The 23,712-nt window shown below is 35.5% G+C and overlaps 1 protein-coding gene across 1 annotated transcript in view; it reads right to left on the bottom strand.

Annotated features, from left to right (window-relative positions):
• stac.L (SH3 and cysteine rich domain L homeolog) overlaps positions 1 to 23,712 on the bottom strand; it is an 85,110-nt gene that overhangs the window by 38,590 nt on the left and 22,808 nt on the right. Inside the window, exons 2-3 of the mRNA XM_018267565.2 lie at positions 20,448 to 20,730; positions 48 to 148 (exon numbers count right to left, since the gene is read on the bottom strand). Of these exons, the coding sequence (XP_018123054.1) occupies positions 48 to 148; positions 20,448 to 20,730 (384 nt within the window). The remainder of the gene's footprint in view (positions 1 to 47; positions 149 to 20,447; positions 20,731 to 23,712) is intronic.

Genomic DNA, 23,712 nt, shown 5'->3' with positions numbered 1-23,712 from the left:
TCTGCACGAATGATTACATTTAACAACACACCATAATTTCAACTCACCAGCTTTCCCATGCATCTCTGAGAACTGATGCTCTCTGTACATTTGTGATGGATGCTCATCTTGCAAGCTTTGCATCGCAGGCCATGCTTTGTGTTTGTTCCTGTCAATGAACACAGATTTTTAATTAACCCAAATCAATAGTTTCCATGGATCCATCAAGGTTGATCCATTCCAGTTACAAAGCCTGTTAGACAATTTGCAAAAACAACAACATTTCCCCAAGAAATATCTTATTATGGATGCAGCAATGGGTATTGTTGCTCACAAGGAGAACTGGCTCTTACAAAGGTGAATGAAATGAATTAAGCAAACACGGTTAAACAAGCCTTGCGACTAAAAAATTTAATTATGAAAAGATACAGGCATCTGCTAGGAATCCTTCCCTTGGACTATATTTCTCTGTTTCTTTGCTGTGTTTAATATTACTGAGGCGATCACTGCAATACATCAATGATCCAAATTACATCACCACATCATTTATTTTTGGTGGAAGGGTGCTTACATTATTATTTGAGCTGCAGTCATCCATATTAGATAGTTATATTAGACTGGACATAGACATGTTATCACAGAGAAAAGAGATGATTACAACTTGGACTCTATGTAATTAAAAGGTTTCACAGCTTGCAATACATTTCTGGTTCATACATTTTTGAGGCAACATATTTGCAGTGCCTGTCTAATCACTTAAAAAACATAGGCTTTGGGCTGTTTTCAAAATTAAAATTTTCATGCACTTTGCAATGAATATTAAGGTACAGGTATGGGATCTGTTAAACCTGGAAACCAGTTATCCAGAATACTACGAATTACGGAAAGGCCACCTCCCATAGACTCCATTTTATCCAAATAATCCAAAAAAATGATTTCCTTTTTCTCTGTAAAAATAAAACTGTACCTTGTACACAATCTCAGCTGAGATCTAATTAATCCTTATTGGAAGCAGAAACAACCTATTTATTTAATGTTTACATAATTTTCTTTTAGACTTAAGGTATAAAGATCAAAATTACAGACAGACCAATTATCTGGAAAACCCCAGGTCCTTAGCATTCTGTATAACAGATCTCATACCTGTACTTATTTATAATGAGATAAAGAACCCTGTGCCTCACACATACAGTTCACACCTCATACCATTATCTTACAACTGCAGTTCGAGAATACAACAGAACATTTGGGGAAATGTTCCTGTGAATCTGTTTAATGTTTGCTATTTCTCATTGACTTTGGCAGTGTTCCATCCTGACAACCCATCAGTGGAAAGACGAGCTACTCACTGCAATTTAAACCGCTTGGATGGGCTAAATATGGCAAATGTAATTGTTGGTAAAATTCAAAATATCATAAGCTTCCTTCCATTAGTCTTGCGTATGGTCATAGTGTTTAACTATTAAGTGCTCAGTTAAGTGCAAATTATAGCTATTTTCTTGCTGAATATTGCCTTAACAGCTTTAAAATGACATACAAAGAGAATACCTTAATGCAATTGATGTCATGGTAATAAATACGAAACACGAACTAGAAAAACACTAGTATGTAAGAGTGTGACAGTTTATTTGCCGCTCAAGCAAACAGGCAGTCATTTTAGAACTTGTCAAGCAATATATTGTTAGCAATTATAGTTTGCAGTTATAAACATTAATGCTAATATATTCCACTGTAGCTGTAAAAGAGTTTTTTACATTTCCACTCGGTATCCCTGTAAGCTGTAACTTTTATTCTATTTACAATAAACACTTAATTGGTTTAGTAGGAATCTATAGATTCATTGGCATAAATTTGTTTCAGAAAAGCGAATGATATTAAGTACTGAAAATGGATTCACTTGAGAGTGAATTAATATTTAAAATCAAAATGTTAGTGTAAAAGAGCCTTTCTCCCAGAGCATTGCTAAAATACATGCATGACTTAACATACTGTAAGGAGAGTTGCTCTGTAACTTAGAAGTTAAATAATGGAGAGAGACCCCTGTAGAAGTAGAAACAATGTGTCTGTAGCTTTTGTTGGTACAAAGATTGCACACGACCAACTTATTTGACATGATACTGGCCACAGCTTTTTACCAATAATGTAACACAACGTACATAACCAAAAACATCCATATATATCTATATGCAAGCATAACCATGTAACATTTAATAATGGTACATAACTCTTTCATCAGTTTTATAAAATTCTGTATAATAATATTTGCCAATATATAAATATATACCCATAACTGGCAACAACAATATATAGAGCCCCTGTCAGCCTGCCCTTCACGACACTGGCCCTTGATGTCCTCTAGCCGCAACCATTTGGCTCAGAGAAACAGCCGCCCATTAACTCTGTGACTCCAATAGCCGATGCTCTCAAGGTTCCAACCTGTCTCATGTAATAGGTTGCCACCAATCCACCAACTTTGGCCACCCATCTTAGGGGTTTAACCATTGGCCAAATATCTGACTTCTCGTGGCACCCACTATCACCCCCATGGCAGACTGACAAGGGCCCTGCCCCTAGCTGTGACGATACCCCCACCTTGTCCACCTACACAAGACTTTGTCTGTGCCCCATACCATGCTAACTACCTGGTGTACTTAACTGCTCCAAGAACACCAAAGTCACAGCTAGCCTGCAGACTTGAAAATCACCACTTACCATTCCCAGGGAGGGTGGGTGGGAACTTTGCCTTGTTGTCTGCCATCCTAAAATGGCTGACCTCTCCTCTGTAGCCTGGACAAAATGTGCTCCCTCAGCTCTGCCCTCAAGTCTGTACCTCCCCCCGCCTGCAATGCTTTGACCCAGTATCCACTTCACGGCTGCACATGGTCATGGCCGCCCCTCCTCCAAGCCTGGTGTCTGTTCTCCGTGTCTCACATCCTCTCTCTTCTTATTGTAAAAAATACCTCTCTTCTAACTTCATGGTAATCTCAGGGGATGCCCTCATCTCCTCTTAGAAGATTTGTTAATTAATATGCTTCCATAGATTTTATTGTACTCCCCCTGTGCATTTACTGTATACAAAGGGATTGTTTCTTCTCCAAACAAACCATCGTAAGTTAGAAAAGACATTGTCACCTTGTCACCACAAGGCAGTCCATATTTGCTTAATAAAATATTATTGAGAACAAATGATTCATAAACAGTTCATGTTCTAATACAGTATACTTTAAAAAAGGGCATGGAAGCTCATTTCCTATTGCAACTGTAGAAAATTCTCACATTCCTTCACTACCAAATAGCATTGTATAGGTATAAGTCCCCTTTGAAGATGGTTTACACACAAGGAACGCATAACGCTGACACTGTGCTTGATAACTTAACAGGACCTCTGTCATTGTTATAATTTGAATTATGTTTGTATTACCGGTATTTCAAATGTTTCAAAGTTTGCTACCTCGGCCTCTTTTATAGCTTCCTCTAGTTTAACAATATTTTCTTGGATAGATTTGTAACTTTCATCTTATTGATCTTACTGCTTGAACTCCTCTTGTATTATTTAATAGGTAGGTGAATAGCTGAGGACAAAACTATTTATCTTATTGCACTTATGTATCATTAATGGCACCGTCAACATAATTGCATGCATGGCTACATTCTAAAAATACGTTTACAATTTAATATTGTTTTAAACGTGTAAAATTTCCACTGTTCTGGTTAGTTTCAATGTTTTTCCTCCCTGTATGTATTATTAGCATATACAGAGCTGGTCTTTTCAGATATACAGGTAGAAACAATAGAATTCTACCTGTATCTGATGATTCAGCACTAGCAATGGGAGATGTTGTGGTGCCTTCGAAGAAGCCCGTTAAAAATACTCCGGCCAGTGAGATCAACAAGCAGACCAATATCCAAGTCTTCTGCAAATATCGGTTGGCTCGTCTCCCACCATACACACACACTAGATATCATACGGAAATTTTTTGTACAATATTATTGGTGCATCCTATGGCCACCTTTAGGTTACTCCTGAATAAATTGTGCTAAGATATAGTATATAAACGTGACACGATGGGGCATCTGGTGCAAAGTACACAAAAATAATTTCATGATTATTTCAAATCTTATAAGACCTTAGGCACCTGTTTACCACTAAACGCTCCTCTAACTCTCAGAGGTTTTTAGAATTTTTTTTATTCGGTTATCTGGGCTGTAAAAGTTAAAGCTCCTAGCCTACAAAATGCATACATTTTTTAGTTAAACCTTCATATAACAATACCAATAAACTGGGAATATTTACCCAACTAGCTAAAGCGTGAAAGACCATAGCTCTGACCGAAAACTTTACTAATTTGTACTCCTCGTGTTGTGAGTCTGTGAACAAAACTGCATTTTTTATTACTTTATTTTCAGATTTCAGAGTACACCGAGAAAGAATCACTGGTGATACGATCTCAACCGGCATTCAGCCATGGATAATTTCTTACTGGTTTTACATTGTTATTGGCTGCATTTACTATTTGAATGAACAATAATGGATGATCAATAAACGAGTGTTGGAATTTAAAAAATAAAAAGATTGTTGATGGTTTCTATCAATAATTCACAAAGAGCTTGCGTTTGAAGGTCATTTGAAAAGATCTTTTTTAGAAGAAAAAAATAATCTGTGCTCATTCATATTATTAGGTCATAAATATAACAAGTGCCCGCACAAATAATATACACATTCCTAATGAAAATCACCAATGACTGAATTGGAGCAGCCATAGTGGCAAACATATTTTTAAGGTTCAAATGAGTTTTTCATTTATATAAAAAGGTGACACTGAAAAAAACATGCAACGGTAGTGCCAACAGCTCCTTATTAAGTACAAGGGTGAGTACATGCAACACAAACCAAAATGCATATTTTGTTCCTATATAAATATAAAAATATTTTTTTATGAATTTCTGATTGGTCAATTCTGATACATTTTTGGATATATTTATCACTCATATCAAATTATATTAATTTAGAACTTTAATTCAGATTGTTCATAGCCATCTAAGGGTCTTAACTTCTCAGGTCTCTCAATCTTTTAGGGTTTATGAGCTTGTGGAACATAAAGGTGGCCATACACGGGAAGATAAAGCTGCCGATATCTTTGAGTCTATGGCTAGCTTAAGTCAGGATTTAGGAGGAAGCTTGAAGTTCAATTATACAGTACTGAAGGATTAAACAGTAACTCTGGGTGATGATGAGCAATACTGGCCTGTTTTGTTTTGCTAAGTTAGTAACATTTTGTCAAAGTACAATGGAGTCAATGGAAAAGCAAAATGATATTGCGGTTCTTTTGTTGACTGGTCAGGTTGGTGTGCTAGCTTTAGCATATGTTCTCTCCCTGTTCTCTCTTACTTGACATCATGATATAAAGACCCTGTGCACAGAGTGATGATGCTAGTAGCCACGCCAACATGATTTAGAGACAAAAAAGTATACATCATGTATGACTTGCTTTTGAGGATTTGCAATTTGGGCTAGAATTTACTACAATATAAATCTCTGCTAAAGAAATAATTTCATATGTTTTATATTGTACATCAAAGTATAGTTTAAAAGAACTATTGCTGTACCCTTTAAAATCTTTTCATTTATAAGTGCCTCTAAAAAAGTAGTGTTGTCGAGTTTTCTTTGTATTTACGATATCAGATTTTCATACAATCACAATTTAAACATACATTGCTCTGCATTTCTAACCCGTATTTCTGTCCCAAGTACCCAAAAATGAATTAATCAATGCACATTCACAGCTCCCTAGTATTACTAAATTGTATGGTCTTGTGCAAAAGTTTTCAAAACAAGGCTTTTCGGTATCAAGTTGTAAAGTTGTAAAGATGCTAAGTTGCCATACCATATCAAGGTAAAATCATTACCATTTTTTGTAAATGTATGCATTTATCCATATTTCTGGTAAGTTTGAAGCAATTTTGACCATATCAATTGCACATCAGTTACAGTTGGCTATAATGTAGGAAGTACCTGCTTCTCTACTGATATTTTGCACCCATGAGCGGAAACCACATAGTATTGCAATGGGGGCTGCAGGAGGTATTCCCAGGTGTTTCTCCTCCTGCAAAAAAACATACACTAAAGAGTCTGCAAAATAAAAGTAAGTATTACAGAACTGTTACTTTTAAGCCATGTCACAATTCTGGTCCATGAATTAGGACAGCTCTGCCTCATTAAGGATTATTGTAAAACATGGTTACTAGATTTAACTAGATTACTAGATTTTACTAGATTAAACGTAATTGTTGGACTACAATCTTCATGTATTATAATGGTGGCCCTATATAATAGCCTTTGTAGAATAGCGAGTTAAATGGTGTATTATAATTAGCACCATGCGCTAACTAAGACTTAAAATAAAACTGTGCTTATTTTGTACAATATAATAATATAATAAAACAAGCTATTCCCTATCTGATACTTCAAATGCCTGTAGCTAAAATCATGGAGAAGTGCTACTTAATTGCATCTCAATTTAAATGATATTTTAGCCATTCCATTATCAATCAAGCCACTAATTTGATCCATGTCTCTTAAAATGCAATGCAGATCATAAGACAAAGCATAAAAGAGCTTTAGATTTATGTATCACAACACCAGTATATCTAAACCTGAAATACCATATTAAAGAAATATAGGATATGTTTTTTTCAGTGGGTTCTCTGAAACTAAAGCAAATATCAACTTAAACCAGCTCATGTGAAGTATGTCAAATGTAATCATCTGATGTGACATGACATTTCACTCATGTTCTGCTCTTAGAACTAGCATCACAGTGTTCATCCAGGTTTTTTTTTTGTTTTGATTTACGCACTTGTACAATGACAAACATCATTGTAAAAAAAACATCTGCTATATATTTGATGTATCATGTACTCCAAGCATCAAAAAGATAATATAGTTGGACACTTGGCTTCAATGATTCAATCTACCTTTTTGTCCTTCTGCACATTATAACAGTGAATGACAACAAAGGAAAACGTGTTCAAAGCATTATTTCTCCTTGAACTTCATGTAAATGCTTTGATAAATCAAGTACGCTGAAAATTAATTGAACTTGCCTCCTTTTTATAGTGTCTTATGCACTGAAGTTAAAACAAAAAACTAGGAGGGGGAGGGGACATGTTTTATTTCACGTCCTCATGAAAAATTCTAAATTCTTGTTACATGTAATAGAAAACTATAGGGGGCACATTTACTATGGGTCGAATATCGAAGTAGAAAGAATTTACCGTATTTACTTCGATCGAACAATTAAATCCTTCGAAACGAACAATTCTAAGGATTTTAATCCATCGAACGACAGATTTTCCTTTGATCGGAAATTACTTAGAAAGCTTATGGGGAAGGTCCCCATAGGCTAACATTGGTGCTCGGTAGGTTTTAGGTGGCGAAGTAGGTAGTCTAAGTTTTTTTTAAAGAGACAGTACTTCGACTATCGAATGGTCGATATAGTTGAACGATTTTTAGTTCGAATCGTTCGATTCGAAGTTGAAGTCGTAGTCGAAGGTCGAAGTACCCAATTCGATGGTCGAAGTAGCCAAAAAAAAAACTTAGAAATTCGAAGTTTTTTTCATTCTAATCCTTCAATTGTGCAGATGTTTCTCAAGTTACCGAAAAAATTACCTAAACAGGTAAAAGTTAAAATTTCAAGGAAAGTTGGACATGTTTTGGAGAAGAGGTGGTGATAAATATTGTGCTGCAGAATCATATTGCTACCTTTCACCATCTACTAAAATATCTTAAGGAGAAGGAAAGGTTTAAACTTAGTAAGCTTCATCAAAAAGGTCTATATAAATACACCAATAAACCCTCAAAGTAATGCTAAAGTCCTCTGTCAAAAGAAACACCACATTTCTGTCCTTCTATTGTGTACACATGGACTTCTGTATCAGACTTCCTGTTTTCATCTTAAACCTCTAGGACAATGGCGTGAGCATGCTCAGTTAGCTTCTCTCCCCCCTCCCTGGTGTAATCTGAGCCCAGAGCTATGAGCCAGCAGGAAGTTATGTCACAATCTTATATGCCAGCTGCTATCCTAAACAAACAGAGAGGAGGTAATTTATTAACGCTGGGCAAATTTGCCCATGGGCAGTAACCCATGGGCAGTAACCCATGGCAACCAATCAGATTGCTGCTTAATTTTTCTACTTGTAGCTGGCTTTAAAAAGCTAATCACTGATTGGTTGCTCTAGTAAACTGTCCATGGGCACATTTGCCCGGTGTTGATAAATGAGCCCCAGAGAGCTTTAGAGCTGTTAATGCTAAAGCATTCTATAGAATAAATAAAGTGTTCTAGCTTGCACAATTGTGGCTAATCTGTTGGTAATAAACAGCCTTGGTAGCTTTCCTTCTCCTTAAAGACTTTCCACCCTTCATTGTGTTGTTCAGTTGTGCCAATCATTGTCTCACTGTTGGTGCCACGGCTCTCATTATATTTTATATTTTAGAGACAGTGTGACAGCAATAATATTGCTGTATACTGGACATATGATAATAGCAAATAAATTATTTATTGGCTCAAAAACACAACGCAAAGACTATGCCGAGTTTGGAACAGATACCAAATACAATCTACATCAGCAGAATTGAGGGAACAACCACTCATATTAACCAAGAGCACAACCTGGAGAACACATTAAAATATAATATCTACAGCACTGTTCTTATATCATTACAAAAAAGTAATTTAATTTCTGTACATTTCTAAATCAACCTGTACTCAGTCCAATGAAGGTTTAGATCTTGTCTTAGAGAAATAATGTCTAGGAATGATCTGATTTCACCAGCCAGTGCGGGACAGGGCCCTGACTGTACTCCACAAGGACTACTATACTAACACAACAATCTGACACCAGAGTATTCAAATAGTTGGGTGGTGGGAAGATGTCTGAGGTGATCTGATTTTGAAACTATCCAATGAAGGCAGGCCCTGGTTGTACACAACTATGTACAGTATGTATCTATTTACTAACAGAACTCTCTGATACCAGACTAAACAAGAAGTTTGACTGTAACCAATTGCCCTCTATGCAACAATGCATTGTAGACAAGGTGTTCCAAGCTCTGGAAAAATGGTTAAAGGGTAACTATCGTGAAAAGGAAAATTTAATATAAGCTTCATCATACTGAAATAAGAAACTTTCTAAATACAATCAATTAATTATTCATTATTGTTTCTGAAGTAATCAAGTTTATCTTCACTACTGCTTCTCCTAGAAACCGTTGCTTAGAGAGGGAAAGTGAAGATAAACTTCAGAAACGATGCAGAATATTGAATTGATTGTATTTACAAAGTTTCTTAGTTTAGTATGATGAAGTGTATATTATGTTTTTTACAAACAACGTTTTTCCTGGATTTATTTGAGATAAACTCAATTTTGGATTACAACTCTCAGTTCTTTACTGATTTCAAACTTTGCCCATCTCATTTCAACTGGAGAATTATGTATTTGGTAAAACATTTTCAGGCAAATCCCATAGTTTTCAGTGGAGTGCAATGGCAGTTGGATTGTTGCTTTATTACAGGGAAGAGTCAATGTGCAATTACCCTTTAATTGGACTATATTAACAAGCATTTGAAAAAGAAATGCTATAAAAGTCCAAATTTCTCTAATATTGTCCTGTGCCCTTTTCTTTTTAAATTGTTTATTAATGACCTTAAGATGGACATTGAATGAACTGTCTGTATTTTTGCTGATGATGATACTAAATTGTGCAAAACTATAATTCCATGCAGTTGCTGCCACTTTGTAGAGCAATTTGACTAAACTGGCAAATTAGGTTCAATGTATGGTTATGCACTTCAGTAGAAATAACATACATGTAAGTGTGGGTTGTACAGTAAATGCCAGTGTGTTGGGGCATCCTTAAGAGAAGGATTTGGGTATTTTTGTTAATAAGAAGATGTGTAACTCTAGGCAGTGTCATTCAGTGACTACTAAAGCAAATAAAGTACGCAATTTGTATCTTGCATAAAAAGGGCATCAACTTAAGGGATGAGTTGGCACTTTTTCAATCAATCAATCAATTAATTATTCCTTATTGTTTCTGAAATCAAGTTTATCTTCACTACTGCTACTCCTAGAAACAGTTGCTGAGAGAGGGAAAGTGAAGATAAACGTAATTATTTCAGAAACGGAGCAGAATATTGAATTAATTGTATTTACAAAGTTTCTTATTTTAGTATGATGAAGTGTATATTAGATTTTCATTTTCACGACAATTCCCCTTTAATGAATCAAAAAAATTGAGTAATACATGTATTCTACATTCAGTGGTTAAATTGTTTTTTACAAGCTTTTGATTTTTCTGCACAACAATGTTTTTCCTGGACTTATTTAAGGGATGAGTTGGCACTTTTTTGCCTTTTTATAGGTTCCTGGTAAGGCCTCACCTTGAGTATGCATTGCAGTGTGCAGGGCTGGAGAGAGTTCACTGACAGCTATCCACAGCTATTGTGATCTTAGAATCTACAGTTAGTACGTACTGTATAGGTATTGGTGTGCATATAGTTTATATATGTGAATTTATAGATACAGTACATCTGTATAACTGTGTTTATATAGTATGTGTACTTGGTTTTGTTTGGAGTAGAACTTGATGGACCTTGGTCTTTTCTAAACCTAAATCAACTATATAACACTTGTATTTGTATAGGGATATTGTTTGAATGAAAATGTTATTTTCTCATACTGTAAGTTCTAGTTAAAGCACTTTTGAAGTTTACATTCTTTTTTTAGTTCTGCTATGCAAACACATGCAACTTCTTTTAAATCACATAATTTATGACGAGCTACTTATGATGCCTGTCTTCTTGCTTGTGGCTCTCTGCTTTACCCTGCAGGGGCTAAGTTGCAGGGTAAAGCCGCTCTATTCAGCTTTACCATTTTCTCTCCCTATGTGTGGGTGTTAGAAAGGAAATAGCCATACAGTATCTGCAAGACAATTGGAAACAGAGTAAAAGCTTGCAGTGTCAAACAGGGAAGTAATGAAAAGGAAGCCAACAATTTATAATAAAGCATTGTGCGTTTATAAACCTTATCTTGAAATCTAAAATAAGTATGAAATTGTAGAATTAGTAGATTAGTAGAATAAGTAGAATTAGACTTGATAAAGAAAATAAAATCACTCTTATACCTTCTTACATACTTAAAGCATAGAATGACAAGGGGGCTCCTCAATTTGACCCTTCACCTTGAGCTATCCCGCTGAGCCCTATTATTACAGTTAGGCCCATAAATCTTTGGACAGAGGCCATTTTTTTCTCATTTTGGTTCTGTACATAACCATAATACATTTTAAATGAAACAACTCAGATGCAGTTGAACTGCAGACTTTCAGCTTTAATTCAGCAGGTTGAACAAAAAGATTGCATAAAAATGTGAGGAAATAAAGCCTTTTTTAATACAATCACTTCATTTCAGGGGCTCAAACGTAAGACAAATTAAAAAACTGAGAATAACATTTTCATTTCTAATACTTGGTTGAAAACCCTTTGCTGGCAATGACAGCCTGAAGTCTTGAACTCACGGACATCACCAGATTCTAGGTTTCCTCCTTTTTAATGCTCTGCCAGGCCTTTACTGCTGCAGCTTCCAGTTGTTGTTTGTTTGTCAGCCTTTCTGTCTGAAGTTTAGTCTACAACAAGTGAAATGCAGCTCAATTGGGTTCAGATCAGATGACTGACTTGGCCATTCAAGAATATTCCACTTCTTTGCTTTAATAAACTCCTGGGTTGCTTTGGCTGTATGTTTTGGGTCAGTATGAAACGTTTTCCAATCAATTTGACTTCATTTAGCTGGATTTGAGCCGACATTGTCTCAGAACACCTCAGAATTCATTTGGCTGCTTCTGTCCAAACCATGCACACCCAAGCCATCACACTGCCTCCACCATGTTTTATAGAGATGTGGAATGCTTTGGATCATGAGCTGTTCATCGCCTTCTCCATACTTTTTTCTTGCCATCATTCTGGAGGAGGTTGATCTTGGTTTCATATGTCCAAAGAATGTTTTTCCAGAACTGTGCCGGCTTTTTTAGATGTTTTTTCCAGCCTTTCTATTCTTGATGCTTATGAGTGACTTGCACCTTGCAGTGCACCCTCTGTATTTACTTTCATGCAGTCTTCTCTTTATGGTAGACTTGGATATCGTTACGCCTACCTCCTGGAGAGTGGTGTTCACTTGTTTGGCTGTTGTGAAGGGGTTTCTCTTCACCATGGAAATGATTCTGCGATCATCCACCACTGTTGTCTTCCATGGACAGCTCAGGATGTACCAAACTGTAGATTTTGCCACTCCTGATTTTGTAGCAATTTCTCAGATGGATTTTTTCTGTTTTTGCAGCTTATGGATGGCTTGTTTCACCTGCAATGAGAGCTCCTTTGACCGAATGTTGTCTGTTAACAGCAAAATCTTCCACATACAAGCACCCCCACAAATCAACTCCAGTGCTTTATTCTGCTTTATTGATAATGCCATAACAAAGGAATTACCCACACCTGCCCATGAATTAACCCTTGAGTCAATGGTCCAATTACTTTTGAGCCATTTGTGTTAGTTTAGTTTAGTATCATAGTACCACTTTTTGTTCAACCCACTCAATTAAAGCTGTAAGTCTGCAGTTCAACTGCATCTGAGTTGTTTCATTTAAAATTCATTGTGGTAATGAACAGACCCAAAATTAGAAAAAAGTTGTCTCTGTCCAAATATTTATGGGCCTAACTGTATATACCTTAATGAAACCAGGAGATAGAGATGGGTGTAAAATGGCACAGCATTTATTCACATTTTATCAAATAAATAGGACCATGCAAGTTTAATCCGAGGCAATATTCTAAAGCCAGAATTTAACAAGCTAATATGCTCTCCCGCCAACATGAGAAAAGTTCAGCAGCCCTGCTTACAGACCTGCATCTACAGTGTCTCGATGTTAGGAAATCCAAGCAGGCTGTCATCTAGCACAACCAGTAGTAGCGTCTGTATCAATCAATCCAACGTGCAGTCACAGGAGAGAATCTCCTTTCTCCCTCTTCTAAACTTACCTGTGCAGTTCTCTTGCAAGGACCTACCGCTTCTGTGACAAATAAAACTTAAAATATAAAATCATATGTGCACTGTTTTGATTCCGAGGAAGGCAAAAACCCAGCCTGAACCAGTGGCAATTATGCTTCAAGATGGAAAAATTCCTTCCTGGCCCCAATGGCGATCGGAAACATTACCTGGATCAAGCATTTCATATCATTCATTTAACATAAATTAATACAATCCTGACACTTAACTCTGACTCTGACAATTAAACTGCATAAAGATACAGAAATGACAAAGTAACAGCACATTCAGGAAAAGCATCCATATTCTGATAATTATAGATAATATGAAAAGATAACGAAATATAACTTCTGACATTTCGCAAAATATGCAAAATGAAGGAGGGATATTTCTACCTGCTCAGATGATGGAAGTGAACTGCTTCTTCCTCTGACATCACATCCTCCTCTGACTCCACCCCTGGGCCAAGCCATCTCCTGCATTAATAAATTCATTCTCACCTAAAAAAAGCTACATGTGACTCTGCCCATATCTAACCAAGACCAGTATAATTTGGCTCCTGGTCATTTGGACCCCTTGTCATGCAGCCCTTCAGACCCCTTGTCATGCACTTATAGCTCCAGGGCTTTCCTTTATTGTAAGTGTATTTGCCAGCATTTTGTGACCCATGATACATTAATCCATCAAATTCTAAATGATTTATACCTTCTACTCATCATTTGAAGTAAAAAAATTTATCTTTTTTCCTATTAATAATGACTGTCTCTACTATTTTTTTAAAAAAATCCAGCCAAGACTGTATGAGGTGCTTTCCCTATGAAGGTCATTACTGTCTGTAATTTGCACATTGATGCAAAACCTTACATGAACGAGCAGATTTATCCAAAATAAACTTGATTGTCAGCCCAAATTAACTATGTAGCTATACATGAGGAGGTGGGCTTATTAATAGTAAAACACATCTTCAACTTCAACAGACACTTAATTTTTGTGGTTTCACATTATATGAATTTAAAAACTTAGCGCTATCTTCACCCTGCAGTAAATACCAATAGGACCATGGTTTTATAAATGGCTAGGTCTGAAGTAAAACATATATGTTGTAGCATAATCATGCATTTGGTAAGTTTTGTTAGGTTACATGGCAGAAAAAAAGTTTGGCTATTTAAAACTTTAATTAAAATACCTTTTTTTGTATGGAAAGAAAATGGCTTTGTTTCTTCTTTCACACTTTCATATCCCTTGCACATTAGAAAAAAGTGTCTAAAAATACCTTTTTTTATTAAGGGCAAATTCATAACATTTCTGCAGCTTTGCAACATTATAACTGAGTTGCACGTGTACATATGTATGTGCAGAATTCATATGTTCCATGCACAGGTTCATGTGCTTCTGAGAACCCTAAGGAGGGTTACAATGTAGGTTGTACAATAAATATGGAACCCTATAACTTTGTGTATTTCTGTAAGAACATGCATAATATAGCTACTGTTTATTAATCCTATAATTCATTCATTTGTATCAATGTCTGAGTTTCCTCAAACCCTCCTTCTCTGCCAGATAAAAGTATCTGCTAAATAATACATTATTAATTCAGTGCTTTGAAAAGTCTAAATCACATTCTCAATCCTATCTAGTTGGCCAAGTACTGTGTGTGAAAGGATGCATTGCCGCAGAGAATAGATAGTAAAGAAACACCAAACACATTTTAAACTAGGTCAGCTTAAAGCCTCAGTACAATTTGTTAAATACTGAGAAATGAAGGAAGCAAGACAGTTGAACATATCCCGCAAATGCCACCAACCAAAACTGACACAAGCATGAGGAAAAAAAAAGATCAATAGGCAAATTATGATGTTAAGTGTATCAAAAACAAAGCAAAAGTACCCATTAAGGGGTGGCACAGAATAAATTACTTGAATTCCCCAAAGAGGGGTAATGATAACATAAAAAAACCATAAAAACAAGGATAGACTTTCATAAATATAAACTGCCTCTGCTGTGTAGGGAAAAATCACCCGGGTACACATTCAGGGCCTTATTTCTAAAAATCTGATTTTTTTAGTATTTAAATTAAAAAAAAAAGTCCAACCAAACTAGAATTGACGATTGGACCTTTATTTATTATTAACAAAGTACAATTCAATCGGATGGGGACAAACTCCCCCAATAGTACAATTTTTTCGGGCTTTTTCCTAAAATCCCTGAATTTTTTGCCCCAAAAGTCCGAAGTAGTCCTATTTTTTGGCTAATTCCAGTGCACACCACAGAAACTTCAAAATAGGCTAGGGACCTCTCCTATTGTCATATAAAACCTTCACAGGTCTGAGATGCTGGACATTTGTAAAAAAAGAAAGAGGGACAAAAAGATTTGGTGCGTAGGGATGAAATTTTTTAGATCATGCCCATTTAATGACCACACACTGCTAAATACCACATCCAAAATTAGGCAGGTTATGGAGAGTTTGAAAACATTTCTTTGGGTTTGGGGGGTCAGGTTTTATGTGTTATTCCAGTTTTGCTTATGAAGGGTTTTCACAAGAGACCTACTTATCTTAAATAGTTACAATAGTTTCTTAAGTGCAGCTCACCTATTCTAGGCTTCTGCCAAAAGCCTCTTATTTAATTGAGTTTTAGAAACTTTGTATCTTTTTCTGGCTGTTCCGTGGAGGAGATCAAACATGAAATCAGGACTGTCCCATGAAAAACAAGACAGTTGGGAGGTATGATGTGATGAATTTTTAGAGCCATGGCTGGATGGGAATCAATACTTGGAATTTGCTGGATGGGAATCAATACTTGGATTTGCTTTGCATACAGACATAACATCAAAGGCTATTGTGATACTAAACTCTATAGTTAGTATAGATATGTGTATATATAATTTATGTGAAAGTAGGGAGGGGTGTGTGTATGGATGCTGGGTTTTCATTTGGAGGGTTTGTACTTTGTCTTTTTAAAACCCGATTTAACTATGTACCACCAAGATACAATATACAGTAGATGCAATTTAAATGCCAGTATGAAGTATAAGCTATTTCTCATCCTAACTCCTTTATGATATTTTCTTTTGCTGTAGAAAGTGCAGTGCTATGAAGATAAGGAATAGGAAAAGACCCACAATTATGCAGTGTTTTCAAACTGAAGTGTATTTCAATTGCTGCAGCATATTACAATAGTTTGTAGGATTGCACACAGGAACACAGTAAATTGTGAAATAGTAAGTGGCAGCTCAGTACAATATAAAGCCATAGACTGAAGGGATACTATTCCTCTATATATGTTTTACTTAGAGAATTTTGCAGGAGCTGGGTTCCTGGAAAGATGAATTGGGGTACCTTTTTTACTGCTTTAAATAAATGAGTTGCCATTTCTGAATTCACTCCACTCCACAGGGATTTGTTGCAGGAATAAGTGATGGTTATTTGATTAACAAACTGCCATTTTTGGACACAGATTGCTTAAATGTGGCAGGGGGAAGTTTAAGGAAGTAACTTCAGTGGATGGGAACATTTGCCATCGGTTCCTTTTTTCATAAAAACCCCCTTAACTCAGCTTAATTGCCATCTCACTTATCTCCTATACATTCACATTAAAATACCAGGCAAATGTTGCTACTGATTTTTGCAACATCACCAGAATTTTCCTGGTGACACTATATAATGAACTATTTTATCAAATATTTTTACCAAGTTTCTGATTATTCTGATATCAGATGCACAAGAGCAGAGTGATCCAAGCACTGCCCTTCCCTTCCTGAATGCCTGTCCTTTTGCTTTAAACCCAGGTAAAAAGCAGGTCATTGGCACTGTAGTGTGACATTTTCTGTTAAGTTTGGCACTTAAATTTTGTGATCTTTGAGAAATTCTTGCTACCTCTGAAAAAAACTCCAGATATTTTGTTTAATTTGAGAAATAATCAAAAATAAGAACCTGTTTAAAAATCCTTAACAAAACACAGTGACTTTAAGGGGGTTATTTATTAAAGTCCAAATGCCAAAAACACAAAAAATCTTTTTCTTTTTACTATAAAATCCGAAGTGGAAAAAAAATTCAAATTTTTTGAGATTTATTATACCCAGAAGATGGAAAAAGTCCAAATCTGCAAATTCTCCATCTCAGAACCTATCGAATCAATGGGAGAGGTCTCTATCATATTAGGAAGTTACTGACTGGAATTAGCCTGAAAATCTGACTTTTTTTAACCTTTTGGGCAAAAAACAAAAAAATTCAGACTTTTCAGGAAAAAGCCTGAAAAAATAGAGCAATTTGGGATAAAAAAGTCAGACAAAATTGTACAATTTGGATTTTTGCTAAATTTTTTCTCATTTGTCCCTGATTTGATGAAATCTGGATTTTTTTAATAATAAATAAGGTCCAATCGTGGATTCTAGTTTGGTCAGACTTTTTTGATTAAAACAGTCTGATAAATTCGCACTTTGATAAATAAGGCCCTTAATCATTTCAGGCATTTTATTGTCATTGTATACACAGACATAATATAAGGAGTCTCTCACTTCACTCGGGCAAATTTACCAAGGGTCAAATTTCGAGTTCATGGGAGTTTGTAAAAAATAACTATTCCGTAGTTGAATTCCACTAAAAAAACGAATTCAAAAATTTGAATTTTCACTTCGACCCTTGATAAATCTACCCCTTAAACTGTGACACCTATTTAACCTATGCCATTCACCCACACTAAAATAAGAAGTAAAAAATACTTTCATTAGGCTTCACCTCAAAGCTCTATATCCAGTCATGACTGTTGGACCTAAATAGTAAAGATAAGCTTTCCTGTGTGTTTTTTTAATCAGTATCCACTCATTAGACTTTTCAATTATCTAAATGTCATAGAACCATTGGTAAAAAGAAGTGATCTATAAATAAATGATTAAGAAAATGTGAAACCCATAATGAATTGATGATGCTGTCATCAAATGGGGTAAGCCTTTTCCCATCGTCCCATATACAGAAGGCAGGCAATGAATTCAACTCAGATAAATCCTGTTTTAATTTGACAAGTTGATGGCCTGTGCAATTGGTGAACATATTGTCCTAATCTTGAAAAAACATCTGAAATGCCAGTTAAACTAAAATAAATTTCTGAGAAGAAAACAACAGCTTCCACAGTTTTTTCTTTTGTCGTTCGAAATGCCAGATGGCACGTGATGGTTATGTTCTGCACTGCATCTTTTGTCTGTGCATCTAGGCTAAACATCATTTAACACCTGTGGCAATAAACGAAGCAATGGTCTGACGTACATTCCACTCGTTTGTTGCATAAAGGAAATGTTCTGTAATTATTAAGCAAGGAAAGGATAATGCAGTCGCCATGTAATATAGTAGAAAGGAAAAAAAAGACAATAACCTGATCAATTCTAGTAGGATTCTAGAGCAGTAAGTGCTGTAGAGTTAACATTGAGTAGATACAGTACTTCAAAAAACTTAAAGCAGGGAAATTTGCATATTTTGTATCTTGGAATCCATTAGTCCATTTCTAACAGCAAAACTGTGAATTTGTCAGTTTTATGAGGGTTATACAAGAATCATATTTCAGTTCCTTTGTATCTAGGGAAGACTAATACTGGCAAAATGTATAGAAATTATTACCTCTCCTCACATACAGAAAGTGCTCTGTCACAAACCAAGTAGCCTCTATTAGCAGGAATATATCACAAAGAATCTTGTTGCACTGTATTCACTGTGTCCTGTTCTAGGTATGCAACTAATCCAGGATTTAGGTTTGGTATTCGACCAGGATTCGGCCTTTTTCAGCAGAATTTGGTCGAATCCTTGTGCCTGGCCGAACTAAATCTGAATCCTTAAAATAATGTAACCTTTTGTCACAAAACAAGGAAGTAACAATTCCCTCCCACCCTGATTTGCATATGAAAATTAGAATTTGATTCAGTTCAGTATTCTGACAAATCTTTTGCAAAGGAATGGGGGGGTTGGCCAAATCCAAAATAGTGGATTCAGTGCATATCCTATCCTATTCAAATTGCTGGCAATCAATATAATAGCAGTACAAATTACCAGTACATCAGAGATGTTTATATACCCAAATGTCTCAGTATTAACTGCCTGAAAAATTGTCACTTCCACTGCAATGCAAAACTGTGAGAGGCTCACAAACCTAAAAGGATGGTTATTTTTTTTTATCATAATATTAAAAAAAGTATTGTAATTATTTCTAGTACAGGTATGGGACCTGTTATTCAGAAAGCTCAAGATTTGGGATTTCCGTAATCTCCATATCTCCAGTTTACTAAAAAGTAATTTAAACATTAATTAAACCCAAAAGTATTGTTATGTCTCCAATAAGGATTTATTATATCTTAGTTGGGATTATGTACAAGCTACTGTTTTATTGTTACAAAGAGAAAGGAAATAATTGTTTCCAAATTGGATTATTTTAATTTTGGATAATGTTTCCAGATAACGGATCTCATACATGTACCAATAAAAATATTAGGGTGGGTAATTTACTGAGACCAAATAATACATGAGCACTGATGAACACACAAGCACCTCCCACTACCAAACCTGTATATATATATATATAGAGATATAATACATTATATCTAAATATAATGCTGCCAAAACACAGAGACCTGCTGAAACTTCCACCTGCAGATATAAGGAGCCAGGGTGCTCCCTGCTCTTCGGGTAGTAAATTACCCCTTCTTTGTTTGCTAGAGTAAAGCTCAGTGGTTTTGATTAGATTGTGATCTGGCGTAAATAGCAATAAGCATACATTGATCAACAGAGGCAAGAGAAACAGGACACATAATACTGCTGAGAAATTAAGATTTTGTACTATACTGTACACATGATCTGTATGAAATCTATTCCTCTAGCACTGCAAGAAATCCAATGAGAGACAGTCACGTGTGTCCTAATTACTCTTGAGGTTTAGGAACCTTAGGGCTTTTATTAGGATGTGCAGCATCAAAAGCAATGCATCTAGCAGTTTAGATCCAATTATCCAGCCTCCCTGAAAATCTCTTGCTAAATCTTTACTCAAAAACATGAATAAAAACTGTGAAACATCTATTCTCAGTGGAATCTAGTATCATGTAGTTACAGCAGACAAAACAAAATCCGAAATGTCTGACATCTACATGTACATAGAAGTAACAAGGCAATGCCTGGGGGTGATATGATTAATAAAAATCATCATACAAAAAGCGCTGGATTCTTGGTATAGCAATTGATGACACGTTCTAAATACAAACATAATAAAAACACACAGTGTTCCTTCAACAATAAAAGATTATTATAAAATAAAATAAATATTGGCACTTATCTCTATTACAGTGAGGATAATAATTCTCTTAATTTAGGAAATGTCCCCTGGTATGAAAACCTTACCTACAATCATGTGGTTGCATACATCACAGAATGTGGGCTTTTTGAATATATGTTCTTGGAAAGCATGAGACCTGCTATCAGATGCTGGCTGGACAGTTGATTTGGTTGGAGTAGAGGACTGACTCTCACAGGGTAGAATCTGGTTGGAAGAAATTGGGTTTATTTCCGGCTCCAGGTCAACTTGGAGTTTCATATCACTGTTAGTCCTTTGAAAAAAGTTTTCTGCACTTTTGCTTCGGATGCTCTTGGTCTTGAATGAAAGTGATTTCTTAAGCTTCTGTAGCTGCAAGGAAACACAAGAACTATCTGACACTGTGTTTATGTGTATGCAATATACATTTGTGATTACATTTCAATATCGGATAATATTATTACTTTTCATTTCATATTTTAGATGCATTGAGACATACAAGACACAACCTAATGATAAATTAGATTCAAATTATTCTCTTATGGGTGCACCATGGACCAATATGTGTCAACAATCTCAAAGCAATAATGCTTTGCAGCATGGTGCCAGCTACTGTAACTGTCTTTAGCTAGAGTAAATATTAATTAAAGTAAGGAGGAAAGGTGTCTGTACTTATATTACAGTGAAAGTGGGGAAGGGGTGGGAGAATGCTGGTCTAGAGTCTAGAGTCTCAGGCAGACAGGTCTTAAAATGGCGGTATACATCTTGTTTAACATGAGTTCAATGAATAAAAATGGCCATGCACGATAAGATCCACTAGTTTGGTGAGGTTGTCAAACAACCAGATCTTAACTCGATATGCCCACCAAAGGCAGGGTGATATTGGGTAAATCCGATCGTTAGGCCCTAGATTATAATGAAGTAAATGGAAGCCAACAGGTCGTAGGATCGTATCGGCTAGCTGATGCTGTCCCCGGTCACAGGAAAAGCCCCACACGAATAGGTCTAAAGGACTGATATCTGCAGCTTTTATCTGCCCGATTATGGCCACTTTATGGCTTGTGATGAACATCCATTTTCTCTATTGTCTAAAAAAAATCTATAGTTTTTGTTACTTTGTGAACTAAACCGGTCAAACAGGGAAATTGGAGCGACTCCATGTTTGGTCCTTGTGAGGTAGATTATATGATTTCCATTATACAACTCCCCTTCCCTTCACCCTCTGTTTTGTTAGCAGGAGTGCATGAGTGATGGTAATCTGATTACGTACCTGACAAGGATCAGAGGAGTAAAGTCAGTTGCATGTTTGAATTTCACCAAGGAGTGACACTGGCACTGAACCAATATGCTTGAATCTCTGAACCGTGCATAAAAGCTTATAATGTTTTTTTACATCCACATATAACCCAACAATAAACTGAATAGCAAAGGCAGCACCTTTTATTAATGGCTAATAAAATAATTCTGAAACTGATACTGAGGCATGATATTCCCTGAATTCGATTTTTATTATGATTTTAAATACGAACAACACATAAACAATACTATACCATCAACCACCTACAATTCAGATTCCTCTTTAGGGGTACTACTAGTGATGAAATAGTAGCTTATATACTATATATGCAGAAGGTCGCTTATTATTGTGTGTTAGCCAACTTTTGAGGCTTAGGTTACATAACCGCTAGGCTGAAGAAAGAAAAAACATCTGAGTTTTTGAAAACGAATATAGTCCTTTTAGAAGTAGAGGTAAAAAAAAAATGGTTAGGCTGAAAAAAGGAACTGGTTCTGACACTTAAAAGATAAATAGTGACTCAGTATTACCGCCTTTCAGTGTTGACCTGAGCACTATCTGCATGGAATTGCAGTGCCATCATACTGGCTCCTTATGAAACATGTGTGAAAAGAACATTATAAGTATGGAGCAATCTCTGTAAAGTTCTGTGTAACACATATATATGTATGTATACAGTATATATAGAGAGAGAGAGAAAGATAGATATATATATATATATATATATATATATATATATATGATAAAGAATGGGCTGTAATATAAATTAGTACACTTTTCATGTTATCCCGTTGAGCTTATATAATTGGATAACTGAAATGTCACTTTTCATAGCTGTATTGATAGGTCAACCACATGTCTTCTGTAGAAATTTGTCATCTCAAAAAATATACAGAAGTAAAATTGTCATAGCTACAGTATAACACTCCCAAAATCTGTGGGATACTTTTACAGTTATGGGGTCCATTATCCAGAAACCCATTATCCAGAAAGCTATGTACTATGGGAAGGCCATCTCCCCTAGACTAGATTTTATTCAAAGAATTCAAACTTTAAGTCCAGTATATACCTGTAAAATACGGCATTTTAGCTCCATTTATGATGTATACCCAACTTATTTAGTATAATGTAGGGAATGATATTCTGAGACAATTTGCAGTTTTCATTTTTTATATTTGTGGTTTTTGAGTTATTTATCTTTTTATTCCACAGTTCTCCAGGTTGCAATTTCAGCAATTTGGTTCAAAGTACCCCAGCAACTGTGCATTGATTTGAATAAGAGGTAGGGGTCCCTCCTTTTACAAGAATCTAATTATATATATATATATATATATGCTCAGCAATAACAATAGATGTGTAACCTTACAGAGCATTTGTTTTTTAGATGGGGTCAGTGACTCCCATTTAAAAGCTGGAAAAAGGCACAAGAAGAAGGCAAATAATTAAAAAACTATAAAAAAGAAAAAACAAAGGTCAATTGAAAAGTTACTTAGAATTAGCCATTCTAGAACATACTAAAAGTTATCTTAAGTGATACTGACACTAAACAAATACTTTTCAAAATATGAATGTACATTAAAGGTTTGTTTTTATAAGTTATTGTTAGTTGAAGTTTCTAAACCTGACTGTTTTGCCAACCTGACTGTCCCTTCTCAGCCTGTCAATATTATGATAGATGTAAAAAAGAGTTTTATTTCTGCTGTCGGTATCTCTTAAAGGGGACCCGTCACCCAAAAAAATTATTCAAAGTCCTATTTCATTATGTTAGTCAAGCAAAATTAACTTTAATTACACTGTATAAATTGTTTGAATCTTGTTTCCATCAGTGCCTAAGGCATAGAGGGTCAGCCCAAATTTGATTGACAGCTCAGATTTTTAAAGGAGTTTTAACAGCTATGAACACTTTCATATTTGAATCTCATGTTTAATTTGAAAAGGACTTTTATTATACAGCTTTTTATGTCTGGGTGACAGGTCCACTTTAAGGTAAACCACCCCTTTAATGTAAAATTGTGAAAATGCCTATTTATGGATTTTTCACAAATTATTTATTTATATAT

The sequence above is a fragment of the Xenopus laevis genome, chromosome 6L (assembly GCF_017654675.1).
Source record: "Xenopus laevis strain J_2021 chromosome 6L, Xenopus_laevis_v10.1, whole genome shotgun sequence".
In the NCBI taxonomy this organism is placed as follows: Eukaryota; Metazoa; Chordata; class Amphibia; order Anura; family Pipidae; genus Xenopus; species Xenopus laevis.
This window is presented reverse-complemented; position numbering and strand designations above follow the sequence as displayed.